We start from the raw sequence: 25,813 nt of genomic DNA, 5'->3' as shown, positions 1-25,813 counted from the left end.
CTCACAATATACAGTACACATAGAATAGAAATGTCACAATATAAGGCTGATTAGTAATTAATACAGATAATTACTACATGGCAGCACAGAAACCAGTGCAATTAGCATCAGAATTTAATAATCAGCCCTGTAGCATCATCTTATATTACAGGTCAACCTCATTTTCTGCTTGATAATTTGCGACGGCCCCTAAGTTTAGCTTCTCAACAGCTGCTCAGAGCCCACTGAGCATGTGAGTGTCACAGACACTTTCCAAGATGGTGACCCCCTGTGACAAGTTTGAAGTCCTGGATCATTGCTGCTATTGACAAGCTGAAACTTTAGGCTGGTGCAATAAGTTCAGCATATAAAACATGGCTTTTTAGTCTTTTTAATTTTTTTTTATTAGGGGTTCCTTCTCCTTTAAAGTAAATGTTTCTGTAAAAAATGGTTCGTTCATCTAGCACGCTCCACTTGCTGAGCATAGCTATAAGCGAACAGAAGCAAGGAACCAGGAAAGTAAGCAGTGTTTTAAATGTCCTTAAACAATAAAGTATAAATAGTGTCTAATACAACAGTCACCTAATTTTTACTTCTGAAATCTTTAGTGTTTCTTCAATCAATTACTATATAATCCAGTCTACCGTATATACTCGCGTATAAGCCGAGATTTTCAGCACCGAAAATGTGCTTGAAAATCCTACCTCGGCTTATACGCGGGTCAGCTTGAAGTAGCCGGAAGAGCAGCGAGGAGAGAACAGCGCTAGGAGGCGTCGCGGTCTGTGGGAGGTATAACAATAAGTGGGAGGGGAGGAGGAAGTGAATACGCGCTAGGCTCAGGTAGCGGCTGCAGTGCCAGTCTTTCCCAGGCTGCAGTGCGCACCAGCGGGAGGAGGGAGAATAGAACAGTCGGGTCGCCGTCGTTTCCCTCGCCATGTTGTATACCGGTAATTTGAAATGCAGTATCTTGTGGCTCCTCCTCAACTACAACTCTCGCTCTTCCCCACATCATGGCTTGATTTTTAACATTAAACCGACTGTTTGATATTTCTGAGTTGTGTCTAGGCTTATACGCGAGTCAATAAGTTTTTCTGGTTTTCATAGGTAAAATTAGGTACCTCGGCTTATCCGCGGGTCGGCTTATACACGAGTATATACGGTAATAATTTAACCAAAAATCTATCCTCTCGCTAGGATGAGATATCCTGAAGCAAATGGCACAACCAGAACTTGTCAGGATTTAGACAAAAGTCTAGTTACAGCCAACACACAAGAGAATGATCCCTGACAATTCCCATTGTTCAGCTATTGGACCTGTTATCCAGAATGCTCAGAACCTGGAGTCTTCCGTGTAAGGGATGTTTCTGTAATTTGGACCTTTATAAGTTAAGTCTACTAAAAAATAATTGAAACATTAATTAAATCCAATAGGATTGCTTTGCTTCAAATAAGGATTCATTATATCTTAGTTGGGATCAAGTACAAGGTACTGTTTTATTATTACAGAGAAAAAGGAAATTGATTAAAATGGATTCTATGGGAGATGACATTCCCATAATTCACAGCTTTCACAGATAATGTATATCCAGATAAAGGATCACATACTTCTGGTGTTTACAATTGTCCACAAAACAAAGGGACTGGGGAACAATGTCCATCTGCACCCCCTTAAATATTTTTATTGCTACAGAATGCTGGAAAACTTTTTGTTGTGACATTAGCCTAATAGGAATAAAGTGGTCTGAATAACAGACAGGAAAGTTGATTGAACAGGTTCTGAATACAAATAACACAATTTATTGCCTGTCCTTTTCAGCAGCAGAAAGTGTTTATTTTCAGAATGTTTCATGAGATACTTCTGCCATGTGTTTGGATATAGAATTAGAAATACTATCAGAGCTTATATTTTTTCCATAACAGATTTAAAGGGGTTGTTCACCTTTGAGATAACTTTTAGTATGTTGTAGAGAGTGATATTCTGAGACAATTTGCAATAAGTTTTTGATTTTATAATTATTTGTGGTTTTTGAGTTATTTAGCTTTTTATTCAGCAGCTCAACAGTTGGTAATTTCAGCAATCTGGTTGCTAGGGTACACATTTCCCTAGAAACCATGCATTGATTTAAATGAGAGACTGGGATTTGAATAGGAGAGGCCTGAACAGAAAGAAGAGTAATAAAAAGCAATAAAAATACATTTGTAGCTGGAAAGAGTCAGAAAAAGGCAGCAAATAATTAAAAAAACTATAAAAAATAAATAATGAAGACCAATTTAAAAGCTGCTTAGAAATGGCCAGTATACAAGATACTAAAAGTTAACTTAACGATCAGTAAAAATAACAGACTATGCCAAATTATATATTTACTGAACTCTTAAAATATACACAATAACTTTACCTTTTCTTCTTTGATTTCTTTCTCTTTAACTGCCTCTTTCACAGGCTCTTTCACTTTAATTTCCTTTTTGTCTCGAGCTTCTTTTTCAGCTGGTTCTTTTTTCTCTTCTTTTTCTTTCTTTTCTTTCTTAAGGTCCTTTTTATTTTCTTTTATCTCTTTCTTTTCTTCTGGTTCTTTGTTAACACTGACATCCAACTCTGTTCGGTCTTCATTTTCTTTCTCTACTCTCCTTTTATTATTTGTTTTCACGGGTTCATCTTCCTCCTAATTTACAAAAGACAATACAGCTTTTATTATGGCTATAAATACATACACAACTTCCTGTAATTTATAACCTTAAAATACACAAAAGCCATGAATATCTTGTAAATTATATCCTTATAGGCGGTGAGTTCTGATGTCATCAGTTATAAACGGTGAGTTCTGATGTCATTTCTGACGAAGGGGCCCGCCCCCGAAACGTTACATTGTAATAAACACGCAGGGCTTTGCCCACATGCATCGAGCTCTGAGTGCCAGTTTTTCTTTTATTACGCTGACTACAATTGGGGTTTCCGATCCCTTCTGACTGTGCACCGGGCCAACTTATGCTGGAGAGGCCAGGGTGTGCTGGTGGGTTCTGGAAATTGGACTGATGTCATTTCTGTCACACGACTCACTGAAACTTGTGTATTATAATAAATAAAGTACCCCCAGTTGCAAAATATGAGGATATTAGAAGTTACCTCGGAGTTCCATGACCTGTATAAAAACACTCGGCCTTTGTGTTTTTATATGGTCATGAAACTCCTCGGTAACTTATAATATCCTTAAAATTTACAAGAGGGGGTACTTTATTCACTATATAATATAAATTTAAATAACTTGTGGGGAAATAGACTTCCTCACTGGAATTAGGAACTTTCATCCTTGTATAGCTCACTAGTTCATAAAGAATTCATAGGTGTCAGGGTAGAGTTTGTGCACATGCCAGAGATGAAGGCATGCAACCAAGGATCGCAGCAACTGAGCCATAAAGCATGAACCACCCACTGCTCTTTGAGAGAGAAGGAAGAGATGTAGCAATCTTAATACCCATATTTAGATTGCTAGTCATACATGTGCAATTTAAGTATAAATAAAAATTTTATATTGTAATCATTTCCCTTAAAGGAGAACTAAAGCTTAACTAAAGAAGTAGCTAGAAATGTTGTACATTATGTTTTGAGCAACTGTACTAGCCCATGGCTACCACAGCCCTTTAGCAGTAAAGATCTGTCTCCAAAGATGCCCCAGTAGCTCCCCATCTTCTTTTCTGCTGATTCACTGCACATGCTCTGTGCTGCTGTCACTTACTGAGCTTATGGACCAACTCAAAATATACAGTACACATAGAATATAAATGTAAGGCTAATTAGTAATAAATACAGATAATTACTACATGACAGCACAGAAACTAGTGCAACAAGCATCATAATTTATTGTTTCAGCCTTGCAGCATCATCTTATATTACAGGCCAACCTCATTTTCGCTTAGCTTCTCAACAGCTGCTCAGAGCCCACTGAGCATGTGAGTGTCACAGACACTTTCCAAGATGGTGACCCCCTGTGACAAGTTTGAAGTCCTGGATCATTGCTGCTCTTGACAAGCTGGAACTTTAGGCTGGTAAAATAAGTGCAGTATATTAAATGGCATTTTTAGCCATTCATTTTTAGGGTTTAGTTCTCCTTTAATAGTAATGCTCAAAAGTACGCAATTTATCATGTTTTGTGCACAAATGGCACCTGAAGTGATGCAATACTGTTTGGGGTATATTTTAGGATTACCTGTTCCTCCTCTTCATCCGACGGTTCTGAACTAGGTGGTGAGGATTCACTTTTTGTGTCTTCCTCGACCTTCACAGGCTTAACATTTTTGCTCTTCTTTGCTCTGGTTTTTCTCCTTTTAGAATTACCCTTTAAAAAGCAAGCCCCGAAGAAAAAGTGTTACAGCGAGTCATCAAGTCATTACACAAATGCAAGTTTATCACTGGCTTCAAAGTTGTATACTGTGCCCTAATCTACAACATTTATATAGGTGACAATCATCTGACCACTTCAGCAACTCTGAAGCAGCACAAGGATTAACTGTCATTTTCAGGTTTACAAGGCCAGTCCAGTGGTATATTTCAAATGACTTATGTTGCTTATTGGTATCTTGAATCATAGGAATTTTGATAATAATTTTTAAGATAAATGATAGTATGGACTTCTAAAGACACACTAGTTCCAAACCTGACTGACATGTTACACAACAATAGAAGAATGAGCTTTCCCAGATCTATCAAATTATGAATGTAGGGGGAAAACGGAGCTTTAGGTCCTATGGAGGCAAGACTTGCAAAGGTTTTGCCCACAGAGATAATGGAAATCCACATACCTATCAGCAGTTTATGTGGCTCTGCCCTGTTGAGCAATCATTTTGGATGCCTACTCCACACAACTACCTTTAGTTACTACCAAAGAAAGAAAATGAGCCAGGTAGAACAAACCCAACCAGCAGAAGACCATCCGTCCAAATACAAATGGAAGACATTGGGCAAATTGTCCTTCAGCCAACAGAAGAACTATGTACAAATAGGAAGTAAGGCATTTGTTTGTACTGTTCGGATGATTGACCATAAGGCTTGCTAAAGGGAAGCATGCTAAGGTTTCCCCGCAAAGCTTAGTAAAACTAATGAACATTTTAAAAGTGTACATAAAGCTGCTCAAAACAACTGCTTCTCTCAATGAAGGAGTGGGCCATGATTATTAATGGGGCTTTCTGTGCATATGCAAGAATAGCATAATTAATCCTGGCTTACTGGGACCATTTAGAAAGAACCTGAAGGCTATGAAAAGTTACGTGTGTGTCTGTGTTTTTTTTAAAGCCCAGAGTAGGAGAACAAGTCTCTTTCGACCTTCTAGTATTTGTTGGTCAGCACCAGATATCTTTTATCCCAATGGTACTTGTGGCTGGGCGACAACAAAAAAGGAGATTTTTAGCATAACTTACCTTATATACCTTATATACCTTGTATAACTCTTTCTCTCTAGGCATCGGGGGACACAGGACCACGGGGTTAAGCTCCTACATCCAGGAGGCAGGAAACTGATTGCAAAAGCTGAACTCCTCCTTCTACCTCATCAATATCCCTCCTGCTTAACTCCCCTAATTCAGTTAGATAGCAAGCCGATAACAAGGAACTATATACACGTAACCAAAGGTCAAGGCAACGGGAGAACTTTTACCATGTTTGGCCAAAAAGAGACCTGTTTCAGGGTGAGCGTTCCTGTGTCCCCCTGATGCCTAGAGAGAAAGAGATTTAATGGTAAGTTATACTAAAAATCTCCTTTTCTCTTACGGCTCGGGGGACACAGGAACCACGGTGACTTACCAAAGCAGTCTCATCTGATAATTCAGGGAGGGAAGAAACAGAGACCAACTGCCTGCTTCAGTCTGAACAAACGACTGATTGCAGGACCTTTCTGCCAAAAAACGCTTCGGCAGATGAAAAGGTATCAAAACGATAACATTTTGTGAACATGTGCACTGAGGACCATGTGGTTGTTGATCAACGGAGGCATCATTCCTCCATGCCCAGGAAGTGCTTAGGGCCCTAGTCGAATGAGCTCTGACCCCCTCCGGGGGTCTCTTGTGGGCCGCTATGTATGCGTGACGAATAGTCTCTTTGATCCACCTTGAAATGGTGGCCTTGGATGCCGCTGTCCCTATCCAAGGACATGAGAGAATTACAAACAAAGATTCTGACTTTCTGAGCAAAGCTGTTCTCTTCACATATGTAGATAATGCCCTGACAACGTCCAGGGAATGTAGACGAACTTCCTTTTCGTTCTTTGGATTCGGACAAAAGGATGGAACCGCTATAGGCTGGTTGACATGGAATGCAGACACCACCTTGGGTAAGATCGTACTGTTCGCAAAACCACCTTGTTGGAATGGAAAACCATGTACTGTGGATCTACTGAGAGAGCACTCAACTCAGAGACTTGACTGGCTGATGCAATGGCCATCAGAAAAATTACCTTCCAGGTCAACTCCGGGAGCTCTATCGACCCTAGTGGTTCAAACGGAGGTTGGAGGTTGAGATCCCATGTCGGAACCGGTCTCCTGAAAGGTGGCACTACATGGGCAGCGCCCTGGAGGAAGACACGTATGTCGTCCTTCAGTGCCAATCTTTCTTGGAAGAGCACTGATAAGGCGGAAATCTGTACCTTTAGGGACACCAGTTTTAGACAGCCCTCGAGACCCCTTTGTAGGAATAACAAGACTCTAGATATATCCAGCTGGGCACTCAAAGGGCACTCCCTTGGTCTCACATGGATGTGTAGGCATTCCACACATGGTAATATGCCTTGGCTGAAGATGGCTTCCTTGCCCTGATCATTGTGTCGATCGCCGTATTCGCAAAACCTTTTCCTCTCAGGATAGTGGTCCTCAACAGCCATGCCGTCAAGGATAGTAGTCCTGGGTTGTGATGTAACATGGGACCTTGGTGAAGTATGTCTGGATGTCTAGGTACGTGAAAAGTCTCCCGATGACATCGATATTAGGTCTGTGAACCAGGCTCTCCGGGGCCAGAATGGGGCCCCGATGATTAAGTGCAATCTTTCTTGTCAAAACCTCTTTAGGACTTGAGGAAGCATTGGAATTGGAGGGAAAATGTATCGAGTTTGAACCGCCATGGTAGGGTCATGGCGTCTACTCCTGCTGCCAGCGGGTTTCTGCTGTGTCGGGACGCCATAAGATCGACCTCTGGTTGTCCCCACCACCTCTGGCAGGAGCTCCCACTCTCTTGGGTCCAGCCGATGCCTGCTTAGGTAGTCGGCCTCCCAATTCTGGATGCCTGGAACGTGTACTGCGGAAATCTCTGGAATCCGGTCCTCCGCCCAGGATAGAATCTAAGCTGTCTCCGACCAGGCTGCGCGTTCCCCCTTGGTGATTTATGTATGCAACTGCGGTCACGTTGTCGGTCTGTACTCGTACGGAGAGACCCGTCAGGGGTTCCTCCCAAATGGAGAACAGGACTGTCCCTGACTCGTCTCACCCCAGGTGTCAATGCTATTCATTGACCGTAGATTTCTCTTGTAGTGCCTCCTAGAGGCCTACTCCCTACCTCCTTGGATGCAGGACACTGAAAAACTGAACTGAGTTAAGCAGGAGGGATATAGAGGAGGGAGAAGGAGGAGTTCAGCTTTTGCTATCGGTGTCCTGCCTCCTGGGACCCCGTGGTTCCTGTGTCCCCCGAGCCGTAAGAGAAAAATGAATACCTTCCTCAGTCTAAAGCAGGGCATACATGGTAGGAACAGCTCTTTTGCAAGGTCACCAAATGAATGGATATTTGGCCCAGAAGTGTCCAAATTGGTCAATGATTGGATTATAATGGAGACATATGCAAGCCCCCTAGGGGAATACTGTATCAATGCTTTGATATAGTCCTCATCGCATGGTCTAATCTACTTAACCAGGGTCTTGAGGGTTTTCCCCCAGATACTTATCCGTGAAGCTGTTCGAAGGGCCACTAAGGTGCCACCTCTTCCTGTGTATCATGTCTATCTTAAAGGGATTCTGGCTCGATATTTATGATGTCGTTTTCATTTCTAAATAACACTGCAAATAATTCACTCTACCATGTAAGATTTCATTCCGAACTAAACAAGTGTAATTTTTTTAGTTGTAATATTGGTGTGTAGGCAGCCATCTCAGGTCATTTTGCCTGGTCATGTGCTTTCAGAAAGAGCCAACGCTGCACTATGGAACTGCTTTCTGGAAGGCTATGGTTCCCCCTAGTCAATGTAACTGAAGAAGTCGCAGTGGGACATGGATTTAACTATTGAGTGCTGTTCTTATATCTACCAGGGAGCTGTTATCTTCCCATTGTTCTGCAGATGGGCTGCTGGGGGGGGGGGAAGTGGAGGATATCACTTCTACTTGCAAAGCAGCAGTAAAGAGTGGCTGACGGTTATCAGAGCACAAGTGACATGACTGGGGGAAACTGAAAATATGTCTAGCCCCATTCAGATTTCAAAATTAAATATATATATAAAAAAAATCAGTTTGTGCTTTTGAAAAACGGATTTCAGTGCAGAAGTCCGCTATTAACTGATGCATTTTGAAATCAACATATTTTCCCATGACAGTATCCCTTTAAGCCAGGGTTCCCCAACCTTTAGAACCCATGAGCAACATTTAGAAGTAAAAGAAGTTGGGGAGCAACACTAGAATGAAAAATGTTCCTGGGGTACCAAATAAGGGCTGTGATTGGCCACTTAGTAGCCCCTATGTGGATTAGCAACCTACATTGAGGCTCTGTTTGGCAGTGCACCTGATTTTTATGCAAGCAAAACTTGCCTCCAAGCCTGGAATTCAAAAATAAGCACCTGCTTTAAGGCCACTGGGAGCAACATCCAAAGGGTTGGAGAGCAACATGTTGCTCTCGAGCTACTGGTTGGGGATCACTGCTTTAAGCGCTACATCCTCTTAACACACAGTATCAAATTTCAACCTGACTTACTCCACTAGAAAGTCTTTGTGCTTCTTTCCTAAGCAGATCTTTGTTAAGAAGTTTAATGAGGTAGTCAGCTCTGGTTTGTAGCTGCTTGGCTTGGGGCTTCTTATCTGGATCATCTGGCAAAATCTAAAAAGAAAGAACACAATATAAATGAGTAATACAGATTTCAGCAATTCCTTTCTGTTGTGTGAATCAATTCAGCTTTCTGGTTTCTGCAATTTTACAAATGTGGTAAATAGGAAGTGGAGGGATTTTGTTTAAACTAACCACTAATCCCCTCTTTTCCATACAGAGAACTGTCAAGGAATGTATTGACCAGGCATTACAATTGGAAGTTATTGATAACAAATTAGCGATTTATTTGATACAGGTTAATCCCGTTACACCAGTTTTATACATACTCCTGAAGATTCATAAGAATTTGGACAAACCCCTAGGGAGGCCAATTGTGGCAGGGGTCAATTCAGTTTTTTGTCCTTTGGCCAAATTTTTGGATAAAATTCTTTGTGAGTATGTATTTCAAATAAAGTCCTACATAAGGGATACCAGTGACTTTATTGAGAAGGTTGGTTTGATAAAAGATCTACCAGTTGATGCTATTTTGGTCACACTTGATGTTGAGAGTCTCTACACCTCCATCCCACATGATGGGGGTGTGGAGGCAATCATACATCATCTGGACAGAGATGACACCCTTGATGGAGCGCAGAGAAGATTTTTGATATCATTGCTGCAAATTTTTTTGAATAAAAATGATTTCCTCTTTCAGGATGAATACTACTTGCAAATTAGGGGAACAGCCATGGGAATGTTGCTCCGTCCTATGCAAATCTTTTCATGGATGTGTTTGAAAATAAATTTGTTTACACTGATCATGGTTTTCAACAGCATTATAAATGTTGGTATCGCTACATAGATGATATCTTTGCAATTTGGACGGGGCAACATTCGGATCTCATGGATTTTGTCAATAGACTTAATGGAAGTATTGCATGCATCAAATTCACTGTACATTGTGATATAGTCAGTATTCCTTTTTTGAATGTAATGATAAAAAGCACTACAGGGGGATATCTTGAAACAGATTTATTTGTGAAACATACAGATAAAAATACATTACTCCGATATGACTCCTTTCATTCCCCCCCCCCCGTATAAAGAAATCTTTACCCCGGTCACAAATTTTGCGGGTTAAGCGTATAGTCAAAAATGACGAACAGCGAACAGTAAAGGTGTCTGAAATGAAAGATAAATTTAAGGCACAGGGGTACCCAGAGAGGATTCTAAACAGGATTGAGAGTGAAGATAAGACAGAAGAGTGCTAGGAGTGAACAGACAAAAGCACGGAGAATTCCATTTGTGAATCAGTTTAATCTATTGAGTGGTGAAATTTCTAGAATAATAAAAAAGGATTGGAATTTGTTGGCAAATCATTTCCCAAACAAAGTGGAATTTAAGTTTCCACCAGTGATGTCGTACACGAAAGCAGAGACGATTGGAGCTAGATTGGTGAAGGCGGATCTGGGTCCCACGGTTGGTCCTAAACAAAACTTTTCTAAAAACACAGAAAAATTGAACTTTTCCGTGCTGCGGATGTAATCATTGCAGCAATGTATTAAAAGGTAATTGTGTATACCATCCCCTAAAGGGAATTCGTATCCCAATTAGAGGATTTTATACGTGTGCTTCCACATATGTAGTCTATAGTATAAAATGCCCGTGTGGCAAAACCAATGTAGGAAAAACGATACGTTTCATAAGGGATAGACTTACAGAACATAAGTCAGCAATTAGAAATAAACTTAATCAACCAATTGCAAAACATTTTAATGAAAATGACCACACAATTAGTCAATTGCGTTTTCAGATCTTAGATTCAGTACCCAGGAGGAGACGTGGGGGAGACCGTGACAAGGAGTTGTTGTGGAGGGAAGCCCACTGGATAAAGAGATTGGGAACTATGTCACCACATGGTCTGAATCATGAATATGATCTGAGTCCTTTTTTATTTAAATAAATATTTTTAAATAAATATTGTTTTTATGTTTTACAGGTTTCTTTCAAACATGTTGTTCTGTTGACCCGGGAGCGGGTTTCAAAGGGACATTGTCATAATCCAGATAAGTTTTCTTGTTATGGACACATGGTGTATATATTTGACTAAAGATTGTATTCAAAACCGATGTTTGAAATGAAACATTGTTATATTGTGTAGTAATATGTGACAACACTAGGGGGCATTGTACCTCAGGCTATTTAAGGTCATGTGTATTGTAGTTTTTTATGCTTGATAAAGAGTGGAGTGCCACAGGAAACGTTGTACAATGTTGCTGTACTGCCATGCAAATACCTGCAAATATTAAAGGCGGTTTTATTGAGTCAAGTTTCATCTTCATCGGCTGGTGCAGGAATGCATGCTCATTTTGTTCATTTCTGCCCCAAGCTATGGGTTCGGGGTTCAGCACCCGAGCCACCTGCCGACATTGGTGAGTGCAAAATTCAATGATATTTCGTTCTATTGACTGATTACACTGAGTGGATTGGCCCCGAAAGTGACGGACCTGGGGTACATACACCCAGGTCAATTCCGTTATTGGGCGAGCAGTAGTCTTATTGAAATCGCTGCCTCGTGAGTGAAGTATGGGGTTTTACATACCCGGACCAGTACTCTTTTTTTCATAGTCAGCTTTTCAACTATCCCCATTTAGGATTGAGATGCTTTTTGCATCTTTGTATTTGAGTACATCATCTTAAGCTCAGAATATTTACATACCTTCTGTGTTAAGTTGAGGTCAGGGTCCATTTTTATCATTTCCCAGCTGCCATACCCATATTCATAGATGCCAATTAAGAGGTTCGAGTCATCTTCTTTACCCCAGTCAATATCAAAATGAGCAGCTTTGGTGTGGCATGGCATAGCATATCTGTAAATAATAGCATAGTCTGCATTTTACATGTTGACAACAAAAAACAAAACCTTTTTTAAGAAACCTTGTGTATTTACGAAAATGGGTAGGTTTCCAGTTCAGGCATCTCCATTAACGTTTTTTTATAACATTAATTTCGACATTTTTCATAAAGTCAAAACATGTAAAATAGAATTCTTGAAAGAGTCACCACTAGAGGTGTGCATCTTGGGGCCCATTATGTCTTGACATCACAACAACTTTTCATGTCAGCCTTACTGCTGCTACAACACAATTTAATTATGAGGTTTGAGAGAGATAGAGAGTGAGTGCAAGCTATATTTGTTGCATGGATAGGCTTGCCTGGGCAGTCTTCTAATTCCTCTGAATTCTTCTGCTACAGAATTCATCAAATCTGAATCTGATCTAAAGTACATAAATGCAATCAGCTGCAAGGCATTTTAGCTCATCTATAACAAAGGCTTAAGAATGTGGAGAGAACTGGCTTCAATCACATCTGGAGCCCTTGCAGCAATGCCATTTTCCATGGATTTTAGCAGGGGTTTCTCTCATGCCCCACCTAGTGGCAGACTATTAATAAATATTAATACATGCTAGGAGTTAAAATGAATGAAATTAATCAGTATAAAGAAAAATGACCAGCGATTGTCCCTTACATTATGCTAAAGACAAAGCCATCTCCAGTGGAAAAGTTTTGTTTGTATCCTTTGAATAACAACTCCTACCTTTTTCTTTCATCAGGATCACAAGGAATAGATCTGTGCAAAGGAGCTAGTTCTTCTTCATGGGAACTGACCAACTTCGCATTCACTTGCACCCCTGAGATACGGAATGTTGGTCCTTTCATTTTTCCTCGTCTTCCTCCTCAGGGGGAAAAAAGGAAACCTCAACAAAACTGCTTCTATCAGCACAGCAATAGAGACTTATTGAGTTACATAAAGCACACCAAATAATTTGGTAAGCAAATGGATTAACTCTGAAATAAAGGTTTTGACCAGTTCCATTTCAAAATTAATTGCTAGCTTAGTCATGAGCATTAAAAAAAATTGCTACCGAAAATCACTTTTTATCCACTAACCTTGTAATGGCTGCATGTAAATTATATTATTTGCTGCAATTCGCCTTATTGTGAGTAATTTAACTTATAGACAGACATTACAAGGTTATCAAAAGGCCAGGCATTTTCGTTTGTGACAAATCTTCCCAGTGTCACTGCCCTTAAAGGAGAACTCAACCCCCAAATTAAGAAAAGCTCCTATCTACTAAGCAAGATAACCCCCTCCCTGCTTCCTCCCACATACTTCAAAAGGTCTGAAAATTTTAGGGACATTTTCATACCTATTGAACTATGCAAGGGAAAGCAGGGAGGAGGGACTATCTTGTTTAGTAGGTAGGGGCTTTTCATAATTTGAGAGTTCTCCTTTAAAAATGTATGTAAACCTAATAGTTAACCCCCCCCCATCCTGCAGGCTAAATTTACCCCAGGCAAATGCCCCTAACTTTTTTCTTACCCCTCAGTGCAGATTCAGGCATCGGAGTTCACGGGCGACATCTTCAGCTACTTCGGTAATCTTCGGAGTGAGACCGGTGCTTCAGCAATTTTCGTGAGTTTTGTTGCATGCACAGTTTTCGCAAAACAGAAAATTGCTCCAACTGCGCAAAGATTACCAAAGAGAAGAAGATGGCGCCCGTGAACTCGAAAGCTTTAATCTGCACCGAGGGGTAAGTGAAAAGTTAGGGGCATTTGCCCGGGTTAACACTTAGGCTGGAGGGAGGAGGGTCTATGTAGGGTAGGTTTTTTTTTAACTTTTGGGTTTGCTTCTCCTTCTGCCAAGAGGTAGAGTACTGAGAAAAAAAAGGTCAATAAATAAAGCTGAAATGTAATGAGGGCTGGACAAGTACAGAGAAGAGGAACCAATAATGGATAAATTCCTGGTATGTTCCTTTTCCTCAAAGGTGCAGGTTCAGTTCCTCCTCAATGACCGTTCCCATCGACAAAATGCAAGACCACCTAAAGCCCTCATACCAGTTAAAGCAAGCAAGAAAGAAAGCATCCTTGATTTCCCGACAGCTTTTTTTGATGGTCTGAGAGAAGATATTTATATAAACTGTATTGCTGCTTAGCAATAAAAACTTAGATCTGATTGATATACAGTAAGTAAGGTTATGCAAGAAAATGCGTACAAACATTTACATTAGAATGTATGTCCATGACAGTAAAACTAAATTTATTCATTTACACACAAACCCTGCACTGTTCAATCTTACAGAAAACCTAAGTGTCAAGCCAAAAAGAAATCTGGAAAATCTGGGTTTCAAAGCAACAGCAAGGCTGAGCCTACAAACCAAAGCCATGTCATCACTTGGTAGGCCACTAGACTCTGACAAGTATATTTTTGTCAGAAAGAAAAAAAATCAACAAAATATATATTTTAGTGCATTAGATAAGCACTCATACATTATGTACATATAAATAAGATCTCTACATATTGTACAAATAATTGTTTTATATTACACATACCTGCCCTTTCTGGGCCCGAACTATCCTTTAAAGCTTTAATGCAGCCATTGTGTATTAATTCTCCAAGTCGACGAAGGTCAGTCTCAGACTTATCCACCAACTCAGCATCTCGGGCTATTGCATCTAACCTAAAGAGTCAATGTCAATTTACAGATAAAATTCTCAGTTAATTATATTGTAACCAATAAACATAAATTTTGCAATTCCAACTATGCTTATGAAAAAAACAGGAAATATAAATACTACTGATATGTGGGCCAGCCCAAAGCCCACGGGACCCGCAGGTTCGGGCCAACTTGCACACAATGGGGGTATATTTAGCAAAGAGTGAAATTAGAGATCGCCGCAGTCCTCTAGAGTGAAATTCCGCCTCTCTACATTCCTTTCTATGGGATTTTTAAGGCATATTTATCAAAGGGTGAAAGTTCACCATTTGATAAATACGCCTTTAAAAATGCCATAGAAATGAATGGAGAGAGGTGGTATTTCACGCTAGTGGACTGTGGCGATCTCTAACTTCACATTTGATAAATACGCCTTTAAAAATCCCATAGAAATGAATGGAGAGAGGTGGTATTTCACGCTAGTGGACTGTGGCGATCTCTAACTTCACTCTTTGATAAATATACCCCAATGTCTTTGGGGTGCCGGGTGGACTTTAGCCTACATCCACCTGCCCGCAACCTTTTACTGCCCCACTTCTGCCTCAGTGTGTGCTCTTTTATATACGCTGATGTGCCATGCCCCCTTCAGTGACATCACAGCAGGGTGGGCACGGGAAAATAAATAAAGGAGCACACCGGGTTAGGGTCAGGTGCGGGTCCAGTTTTAGTAGACCCAGACAAATTTAATAAATACCCAATTATGAAAAAAAAAGATTGGATTAATAGTTACCTTTCAAGAGGCCCACCAAACTTTTTGTAGCTTTTAATAAACCTATACGAAAAGTAACAAAGGAGAATTTATCATTAATTTTTTTTTGGTATTTTTTTTAAAATTATGGGCCATTGCCATAAATCCATATGCAAGAAAGTTAGTTGGATTGACAGACTAGCAACAGAAAACAGTGTTATAGAAAGCTGCAAACATTATGCAAACATAAGAAAATAAAGCACTAGCACAACATGTTTTTTTTTTTTTCCTTACAAGAACATATCTCTTCCTGTAAAATAGGATTAATGAATTTCCAGCCCCTGCAACATAAATAAGATTAATACAATTAAAAAGTTAGGAATTTCACAAAACCAACCTCCGTATCTCAGCATCACTAAAGCCTTTAATATTTTCTCTTGGAATTGTTCGTGGCCGACCTCTTTTTTTGGGACGTTTTCCATCAGACATGGAATCACTGTCAGATCCAGAGTATCTTCTATTCCTGCTGCGCCTACCTTCACTTCCATTAAAGCTGGCCTAAAGTGTAAATTTTATATAAACACTCATGAGGTGGAAAAAGGCACTAGAATTGACAGTGGAAAACAAAACTGTGCAAACAATATTGCTAGACCTGCTCAGCACTGAAAACAAAAACTCAAGTCCAACATGAATGATAAAAAGACGACAAGGAAAGTCAAGCTGGATAAAATAAATATGGTTTCCTAATACCATAAATATTGCCATTACATACAGCGAAGAAGCAATAGCCAAGTGGAAAGCAGCCACGTGCCCTGGATATTCTCACCTGCTTTGCACATTTCCTCATTCTTGGCAAAAGATAAATTTCTTGCAGTTCCTTCTCCCTTTCCTCTTCTTCAATTCTTCTCCTCTGGTCATTGGGAATGATGTCCTCCCAGGACTTTGAGTTTCCATCAGGTTCAACCATATCATCTTCTTCCATAGTTGAAAAGTTGGCAACCTTGAACAAAATTGCTATTTGTAATAAAATTTATTTCACAAATGAATCTTTGATTTGCTCAGGTATCAAGACTGACTAACAGCCATAACATTTGTCTGAAAGACCTTTGCGTGAGCCAAAGAAGAGTTTGTTAAGCACATAACTGTACATTAATATGGAAGTCTGGCAAAAAAAAGAAAAAAAAGAAAAAAAAAGAAAAACCTATCATATATACAGTATATGGTTGGCCCTCTTAAAGACTCACAATCTGGCCAATGTAACATTTTAATTTATTTAAATTTGAGACTTGTCAAACACCAACAAAGCCTTACAGAATTCATGAAAATCCACACAGGAAAGGTTTCTGTCCTGTATTTGTTCACACTGATATTGAGCACTTTGGTTAAAGTTTCAGTCTTGAGGGGTGTTGGTTAGAAAACATTACCTTGGGAAACAGATACATACAGTCATATGAAAAAGTTTAAGAACCCCTCTCAGCCTGCATAATAATTTACTCCACTTTCAACAAAAAAGATAACAGTGGTATGTCTTTCATATCCCAGGAACATCGCAGTAATGGGGTGTTTTGGGAGCAAAGATTTTTAGTGAAGCAGTATTCAGTTGTATGAGATTAAATCAAATGTGAAAAACCGTCTGTGGAAAGATTTGGGTGCCCTTGTAATTTTGTTAATTTGAATGCATGTAACTGCTTAATACTGATTACTGGCAACACCAGATTGGTTGGATTAGTTTGTTAAATCTTGAACTTCATAGGCAGGTGTGTCCAATCATGAGAAAAGGTATTTAAGGTGGCCAATTGCAAGTTGTGCTTCTGTTTGACTCTCCTCTGAAGAGTAACAGCATGGGATTCTCAAAGCAATGAAAAGATCGGAAACAAAGCTTGTTCAATATTGTGGTATAGGGGAAGGCTACAAAAAGCTATCTCATTGGTTTAAACTGTCAGTTTCAACTGAAGGGAATGTAATCAGGAAATGGAAAGCCACAAGCACAGTTTCTGTAAAACAGGCCAAAAAAATACAGGAGTGGCATATGCGGAGGATTGAGAATGGTTACAGACAACCCAAAGATCACCTCCAAAGACCTGCAAGAACCTCTTGCTGCAGATGGTGTATCTGTACATAGTTTTACAATTCAGCTCAATTTGCACAAAGAACATCTGTATGGCAGGGTGATGAGAAAGAAGCCCTTTCTGCACTAATACCACAGACAGAGTGGCTTGTTATATGCAAAGGCTCATTTAGACAAGTCACAGTCATTTTGGAACAAAGTGCTTTGGACTGATGAGTCAAAATTGAGTTATTTGGTCATAACAAAAGCTCTTTGCATGGCGGAAGAAGAATGCCGCATTCCAAGAAAAACACCTGCTACCTACTGTCAAATTTGGTGGAGGTGCCATCATGCTGTGGGGCTGTGTGGCTAGTTCAGGGACTGGGGCCCTTGTTAAAGTCGAAGGTCGGATGAATTGAACCCAGTATCAACAAATTCTTCAGGATAATGTTCAAGCATCAGTCCCAAAGGTGACGTTACACAGGGTTGGATATTCCAACAAGACAAAGACCATAAACACACTTCGAAATCTACAAAAGGGATTTATGCAGAGGAAGAAGTACAATATTCTGGAATGGCCGTCACAGCCCCCTGACTTGAATATCATCGAAAAACTATGGAATGATTTGAAGCAGGCTGTCCATGCTCGGCAGCCATCAAATTTAACTGAACTGGAGAGATTTTGTATGGAAGAATCAAAAATACCGCCATCCAGAATCCAGACACTCATCAAAGGCTATAGGAGGTCTAGAGGCTGTTACATTTACAAAAGGAGGTTCAACTAAGTATTGATGTAATACTTATGTTGGGGTGCCCAAATGTATGCACCTGTCTAATTTTGTTATGATGCATATTGCATATTTTCTGTTAATCCAATAAACATTACGTCACTGCTGAAATACTACTGTTTGCATAAGTCGTGTTATATATTAAAAGGAAGTTGCTACTTTGAAAGCTCAGCCAATGATAAACAAAACGGCAAAGAATTAAGAGGGGCTCCCAAACTTTTTTATATGGCTGTATATGCGTATCTGAATAAGTAAGTGTATAGGTATGGGATCTGTTATTTGGATAGCAGGAAGGTCATCTCCAACAGACTCCATCTTAAGAAAAGAAGTTAAATTGATTTCTCTTTTTGATATTAATAAAACAGTATCTTGTACTTTATGGTAATTAAGCTACATGAATCCATATTGGTGGCAAAACAATAGTACTTCGTTCATTTAATGTTTCAGTTATTTTCAGCAGACTTCAGATATGAACCAAGTTACGGAAAGATCCATTATCCAGAAAACCCCAGGTCCCAAGTATTCTGCATAATAGATCCTATATCTGGACTCTCATATCTTAATAGTTTCTCCCCTCTTACTCAACTCATAAAACCCCTGGGAGCAGTTCAGTAACATTGTTTTAAAAAGGAACCCCATCGCCCCTTTTTTTTTTTTTTTTAAACAAACAAAAACAGCACTTTATGGACAAATTATGGACAAATGTCAAAAGCAGTATAAGAAAAGACAACATAAATCCATCTAATTCCTCGCAGTCAGGAAGAACAATGCCTTATTAGCTCTAATGATAAACAATGTTGCTTATAATTTGAGAATTCATAATTCTGCCTGGTTTTATGTTTCTAGTATGTTCAAGTCCACTGTTGTGTTGTTCACTAAAACCTCATCGCCTTAAAGACCTGTATGGAGTAACTCATGGATTTTTCAGTTTGTACATATTTTACAACTGGCTTATCTTAAAACTGGACTAATTATAGCCAGAGACTCAGGATAGATAGAGCATTTTCAGGCCCAGCTCATCCTGAGAACTTTTTTTCTCTGCCACCATTCACAGTAAATAATTATTCTTTATGTGCATATTTTTAATGTAAATATTTTACTTTATGGAAACCTAAGGTGTTATGGCCAATGAAAATGACTTGGGTTAGAAAGAACATAAAATTATCAGTGAGGCTTTTTACTTAGTCTAATTATGTATTTGGATACCCGAGAAATCTGCACTGGTCAAATAGTTGTGGGTAATACCTTAAATTGAGAAAGTAATTCATCTCCTACAGTTGAAGGTCCGCCTTCATTCTCACGTGTTTCAGCTCTCTTCAAGATTTCATCAATATCCATTTCCTTAAAAAAAAATAAACATAACACTGAAAAAGATCAAATTTTTAAGTAAACCATATTACTATCACTGCACCTCTTTTGTTTAATACCTGTGGTTCTTCCTCTTCCCCTTCTGGCTCTTTAAAAAGTTCTTCAGCACCAAACTTCAAAATAGAAGCCAATTCTTCTTTATTAAATGGAGTAGAGCTTCACATAAAAAAAATTACATAGAGACAAAGGTTATAGTAATTAAATAAATGGAATGTTTCTGTAAGGCATACATATGTCTTAAAACAATAAGTGAGTGAGTGATGGGCCCAACTACAGGCCGGATAAAGCCTAAGCAGTATGACGACCATGGGCAAGGTTATAGAAACAGACATGCACGAGAACGTTTCTATAGAAAGAACATTTGTCAGATGACTGATCCGTCACTGGGATAACATTGGAGAGCATAGTAGAGACTCTAAAAATACCTTGAGGGTGTTGCTCCAGTGTGTAAAACAGTCTTGCCTGTTGTGTCCATTCTTTGAATTACAAGGTGATCAAGCACCATTTTCTTTTTTGCTCTTTCAATTATTTCTTCTTCGACTGACCCCTTTGTAACCAAGCGATAGATATTCACCTGAAATGTTTAGGGTTCAAACTTTAGTTGTGGCTGTGCAAATATTTAGATTTAGGACAAACTGGCAATTACTAGAGGACGCGTCCATTTTTCTCAGTGGCAGTAAGAGACAATGATTTCATTTATGATTTTATAACACCCAAGTTCATACAGTGACATTTATTTTTCTTAAAAACATTTTTAACCATGACTACGAGATACTTGTTTTTACACAATGTCTCAATCTTCTCACCAGACCCAAACGAGAAGTCATTTTAATATTTACTGTAAGAGGAGATGTCACTATGGAACAGCAACAGCATTTCCTCCCATAGTTTAGAATCCCTTGTTTAAAACCAGGAAGATCTAAACCATATTAAACAACATTTTACCAAATAGAGGGTAGGTCTAGATGTTCAGTCCACAAGTACATGTACTTCAGGGTAAAAGGTTTCATCCTGTCCTTTACCTATGCCAGGAACCTGTCTGCTGCAGCAAACTGATAATATGCCGGGGTGCTCTTATATTAATTGAAGTTGCTCTAGGCACAACATGTGAGTCAACCATTTCAGGAAAACAATATGCACTTCCTCAACTGATAAACCATTATATAGTTTGAAGTCTACTTACAAATTTTGGAATAATGAACAAACAATATACAGGTACGGGATCAGTTATCCGGAAACCCGTTATCCAGAAAGTTTCGAATTACGGAGAGGTCAGCTCTCATAGACTTTATTATAATCAAATAATTTCGATTTTTAAAAATGATTTCCTTTTTCTCTGTATTAATAAAACAGTACCTTGTACTTGATCCCAACTAAGATATAATTAACAACCTTTCCTTTTTGCATAAGATATAATTAATCCTTATTGGAGGCAAAACCAGCCTATTGGGTTTATTTAATGTTTACATGATTTTCTTTTTAAGGTATGCAGATCTCAATTACAGGAAAATCCGTTATCCTGAATGCCCGGTACCTGGGGTTTTCAAGAAAACAGGTCCCATGTCTATGTATCAATCCACTCAGTACAGAGTAGTAGAATACGTGAATAGTCAAAAATAGTCCATACAATGGCTGAAAATGCCATAGATCAGGAAAAAGTCCCAATCACGCAAAATATAGAACACCTTCAATAAATCGGAGAGCACCCCTGTCATATCAGGTTACCATTTCTCCATTGCATCAAATTCGCTGACCAGTTCCTTTCAAATTCTACAGGATACATTTTGTAAATGTGTAGGTAAGCACAACATTCATTTACCTGCTTTTTCTGCCCAATTCTGTGAGCTCTGGCTTGAGCTTGGAGATCATTTTGTGGATTCCAGTCAGAGTCAAAAATGACAACAGTATCTGCTGATGCTAGGTTTATACCAAGGCCTCCAGCTCGTGTTGAGAGCAAAAAGCAAAAATCCTGCAAAACATTTGGGAGATGAATATGAATGGGCTGCTACTTTATTTAGACTTTATTAGTGATGGGCGAATTTGCGTCGTTTGGATTCGCCGAAAAATTCGAGAATTTCGCGCGAAATGGCGAAAAATTCGCGACCGTTTTTTCCAGAAATTTTAACGCTGGCGAAATTTTGCAGGCGTTTCGCGAATTTATTCGCTGGCGGCGAATCACGCAAATTCGCCGCGAATTCACGCCTGGCGAATAAATTCGCCCATCACTAGTCTTTATAAATGCAGACCTATAATATAGTAATATGTTGTGTAACATTATAAAAATATTTTTTGTATTACTATTCCTGTTGCAAAGTGTCCTGTGGTTTATTAGAGCCATACATACAACAACAAAGTAGTAATACAACATCTCTACAAAAAACTCGGAACAAATGTTTCTTACCTCTGATCCTTCAGCATTAAAATGATCGAGTGCTTGCTTTCTTACTTCTCCTTTGATAGACCCATCTAATCTCTAGTAAACAAAACAGCTGGTTTAGAAATTGAAATGTACCAAACAACGTGCCCCACAGCAAAACAATTTCTCCTGGCCCCCCACCATATAAGTGGGCAGGAGAGGTTACAGGGTTAAACCACTGGCATCTAAAGAGTAGCAGAGGGCAATTGTTAATACTCCATTTTAAATAAGCACAGTAACTTTAATACAGGTATGGGATTCGTTATCCAGAAAGATCTGAACTATGAAAGGCTGTCTCCCATAGACTCCATTTTATACAAATAATCCACATAAAGATATGATTTCCCTTTTCTCTGTAATAATAAAACAGTATCTTGTTCTTGATCCCAACTAAGATATAATTAATCCTTATTGGAAGCAAAACCAGCCTATTGGGTTTATTTCATGTTCACATGATTTTCTAGTAGACTTAAGGTACGAAGATCCAAATTATAGAAAGATCCATTATCTGGAAAACCCCAGGTCCCGAGCATTCTGGATAACAGGTCCCATACCTGTACTGTATCTTACCTGAAAGGGAAATTGCCGTGATTTTAAATATTCTGCAAGAATATTCAGCATCCGCACCATCTGAGAGAAAATCAGAACCCTGTTGCCACGTTCTCGCAAACGCACTAATAACTTGTCCAGAAGAATTAGCTTGCCACTGCTTCTTATTAAGTGCTATAAAATTAATAATAATAGTGTTACTTTCCTAATTAATAAAAACAACAAACTTTTCTCAATATTTCTCTCTTGGACAGTTAAATTAGAAAACATTCTACAAAGGCAGCTGTACACCTAATTAAACATTTAAATAAAAGGTCAGTGGAAATTAACTTTGAACTTTCTTGTATTCTAATGCTATCCCTTTAAAATGCTACTGTCAAATGAATGCAGTTCCAGATCCTTAAAGGGGACCCATCACCCAAAAAAATTATTCAAAATCCTATTTTATCACATTAGTCAAGCAAAATTAACTTTAATTACACTATATAAATTATTTGAATCTTGTTTCCTTCAGTCTGGGAATTCAAAATGATAGCAAGCAGGCAGCAGCCATTTTGTGGACACTGTTTTTAAGAAAAGCCTTGTATCATCTCAGAATCTTGTTTGTGCACCAGAATGGGGGACCCAATGTCCATTTCCTTGCCCTGGCTACACAATTAAATGGTAAAGACAACGGGGGAATGTGGGGAGAGCAGTGACATCTAGGAAGTGCTGAATGGAAAGTGAAAGTAATTGTCTGCCCCGCCTCTATGCCAACGGCATAGAGGAGGGGCAGACAATATTTGATTGACAGCTGAGATGTTTAAATGAGCTTACAACAGCTATGAATGCTTTAATAAAAAATAGAAATTGGATTTCATGTTTAATTTGAAAAGGACTTTTATTATACAGATGTTTGTGTCTGGGTGACAGGTCCACTTTAAAGAAAAATTTGCGTTACCCAATCAGATGCAATTTAGATATATCCAGATGAGACATGCAGGGAATTCCTAATTTCGCGGCTGACAGGTGGACACCTCCCCTAGGAGACTGGAAGTCTATGCATATACCCCGGAACCCCCTATCTTTATTTTATAGTCACTTAGGGGCAGATTCACTAAGGGTCGAATTTCGAAGTTAAAAATACTTCGAAATTCGACCCTCAAATTGAAATCCTTCGACTTCGAAGTCGAAGGATTTAGCGCTAAACGTTCGTTCGATCGAAGGATTTTTCGAACGATTAAATCCTTCGAATCGAACGATTCGAAGGATTTTAATCCAACGATCGAAGGAAAATCCTTCGATCAAAAAAAGGTTAGCAAACCTATGGGGACCTTCCCCATAGGCTAACATTGACTTCGGTAGGTTTTATCTGCCGAAGTAGGGGGTCGAAGTTTTTTTAAAGGGAAAGTACTTCGACTATCGAATGGTCGAATAGTCGAACGATTTTTCGTTCGAAACGTTCGAATCGAAGTCGAAGGTCGTAGTCCCCAAAAAATACTTCGAAATTCGAAGTATTTTTCATTCGAATCCTTCACTCGAGCTTAGTGAATGGGCCCCTTAATGTCAATAGGTAAATCTGCATTAGCTAAAATCCAGGCCAAGAGGCAGACAGATATACCCTCACTCAATAACGAAATGTTGGAAGATGACGTAGACTCCTGTCTGGATGGAATGCTATACAGCAGAGACAAACTAACCCAACTAAAATACCTATAAAGGACCTATCTTACCCCACAAAGGCTTCACATATGGTCTGGACCTGTCTGGTGACACATACTTTCAGGTGCAGGTGCTGCAAGGTATACAAACTAAAACAACTCGTAGGGGGTTATTTTACTAAAGTTCAAATGCCAAAAACCTGAAAACATTTTTTTGTTTTTTTTTTACTATGAAATCCGAATTTTTAGTGGGGGAAAAAAAAAAAAAACTAGAATTTTTTGGGATTGATTATACTCCGAGGATGGAAAATGTACAAATCCGGAAATCCGACATCTGGGGTATGAGCAATAATCTGAAGATTGTAGGGTTTTTTTTCGGGCAAAAATCCGAAAAATTCGTATGAATTTTTTCATGATTTTTTCCAGCACAGGAATTTTTATAAATAAGGTTAAACCTTATTAACCTGTGCAGATTTGGTAGCAGTAGTTTTCAAAAAATAATGAGATAACTTTGGACTTTGATAAATGGATCGCTAAGAGTTCCTATGCAACCTATAACTCTATTGAACAGGGGAGAGGAGGTATTTGTCAGAAGAGCTGATTGTACCTGCTTATCTATTCTCCTAATGTACTCAAAAAAAGGCTATAGCTTTCCAATGGAAGAAAACGGTCCCATACTGGCTGGACCTTGTCTGGAAAGCAACAACCTTATATAAATTAACATATATAAGAAGGAACTGCCTTGGCAAATTTCATAAAATATGGGGGTTTGGCTAGACCCAGAAGAAGACACATGAGCTGGTCTCTGCCCAGTGAGGCAAAGCCTAAAACCCCAGCCAACCATCCCAATGGCCTGACAACTGGTTCCGTCCTATAAATTTCACCCCCGTGACTTCCCTCCATACCTCTATTGCTATAACCTACCATCAACCCCTACGAACCCACTCCACCCAGGCATGATATGTAGCAAATAATTAACAACGGAGAGTTGTTAATAAATGACACTCAATACATATATACAGAATACATATACACAGAGTACATTGTCAAGTTTATTGCTAAAGTTAAAGAACTTGTTGAATTTGTTTTCTAAAAATCCCTATACAACTGTATGTATGATTTCTTCCTTTATACATCTCAATAAACAGGAAAATAAGTAAATGAAATGCTACTGTCCTCAAATGGTTACCATTCATTTATAGTACCACTTAATTTTAACATAATTTAGGGCTAATCTCTGTTGCTTGTCGTATCTCTCTGGACAGGCAAGGAAAAACCCTAGTCCTGTTTAGCTACCACTGCTACAAATGCTCCAAACTGCCCAACTACCCCTGCCCAACTCAATGCTCCTAACTGTCCGACTACACAATCTTATGGTTTTCTGAAATATTCTGAGAATTAAAAAAATACTTTGAAGTAAAGGCCAGCAAGACAGTGAGAAAATGGCTAACTGAACAAAGCTAAACACGGAAGGCTGAGCAAGCAGTGTTTTGAGAAAGCTTGGAAATATACATAATTTCATGGAAAATATAAATTCAGCTGGTAATGTGAATAAAGCAGATTCTGCAGGGAAAATTAAAAAATGAAAGCTACAAGAGAGATTTAATAGTAATGATACCTCATAAAACAAAATAACAGAGCAGTAAGTGTTAAGAAAAAAGAGGGGAGGCTGCCAAAATGTTAGGCCCCTCCCAGAAAAATAGATTGTGCTAAGTTTTTTCCCTGGCTGGGAAAAGGCAGGTTGGTCTTGCCACCCTCAGAGAAATAGTCGTTCCCTGTGTTAAAGGAGAAGGAAAGGCA

The 25,813-nt window shown here is 39.1% G+C and overlaps 1 protein-coding gene across 4 annotated transcripts in view; it reads right to left on the bottom strand.

Moving 5' to 3' along the window:
* The window catches only part of chd1.L (chromodomain helicase DNA binding protein 1 L homeolog), a 64,360-nt gene that overhangs the window by 8,744 nt on the left and 29,803 nt on the right, over nucleotides 1-25,813 (bottom strand). For 3 of the 4 annotated variants that reach the window (XM_018264492.2, XM_018264486.2, XM_018264501.2), the window contains 15 exons: nucleotides 22,395-22,547; nucleotides 21,810-21,881; nucleotides 21,228-21,377; nucleotides 19,834-19,982; nucleotides 19,468-19,564; nucleotides 19,286-19,381; nucleotides 16,032-16,205; nucleotides 15,603-15,763; nucleotides 15,248-15,289; nucleotides 14,354-14,481; nucleotides 12,558-12,696; nucleotides 11,679-11,829; nucleotides 8,909-9,031; nucleotides 4,182-4,310; nucleotides 2,376-2,639 (listed from right to left, as the gene is read on the bottom strand). In XM_018264492.2, coding sequence (XP_018119981.1) covers nucleotides 2,376-2,639; nucleotides 4,182-4,310; nucleotides 8,909-9,031; nucleotides 11,679-11,829; nucleotides 12,558-12,696; nucleotides 14,354-14,481; nucleotides 15,248-15,289; nucleotides 15,603-15,763; nucleotides 16,032-16,205; nucleotides 19,286-19,381; nucleotides 19,468-19,564; nucleotides 19,834-19,982; nucleotides 21,228-21,377; nucleotides 21,810-21,881; nucleotides 22,395-22,547 — 2,028 coding nt within the window. The remainder of the gene's footprint in view (nucleotides 1-2,375; nucleotides 2,640-4,181; nucleotides 4,311-8,908; nucleotides 9,032-11,678; nucleotides 11,830-12,557; nucleotides 12,697-14,353; nucleotides 14,482-15,247; nucleotides 15,290-15,602; nucleotides 15,764-16,031; nucleotides 16,206-19,285; nucleotides 19,382-19,467; nucleotides 19,565-19,833; nucleotides 19,983-21,227; nucleotides 21,378-21,809; nucleotides 21,882-22,394; nucleotides 22,548-25,813) is intronic. The other variant, XM_018264496.2, reaches the window with a different exon arrangement.

This window comes from Xenopus laevis, chromosome 1L (genome assembly GCF_017654675.1).
Source record: "Xenopus laevis strain J_2021 chromosome 1L, Xenopus_laevis_v10.1, whole genome shotgun sequence".
NCBI lineage: Eukaryota > Metazoa > Chordata > Amphibia > Anura > Pipidae > Xenopus > Xenopus laevis.
This window is presented reverse-complemented; position numbering and strand designations above follow the sequence as displayed.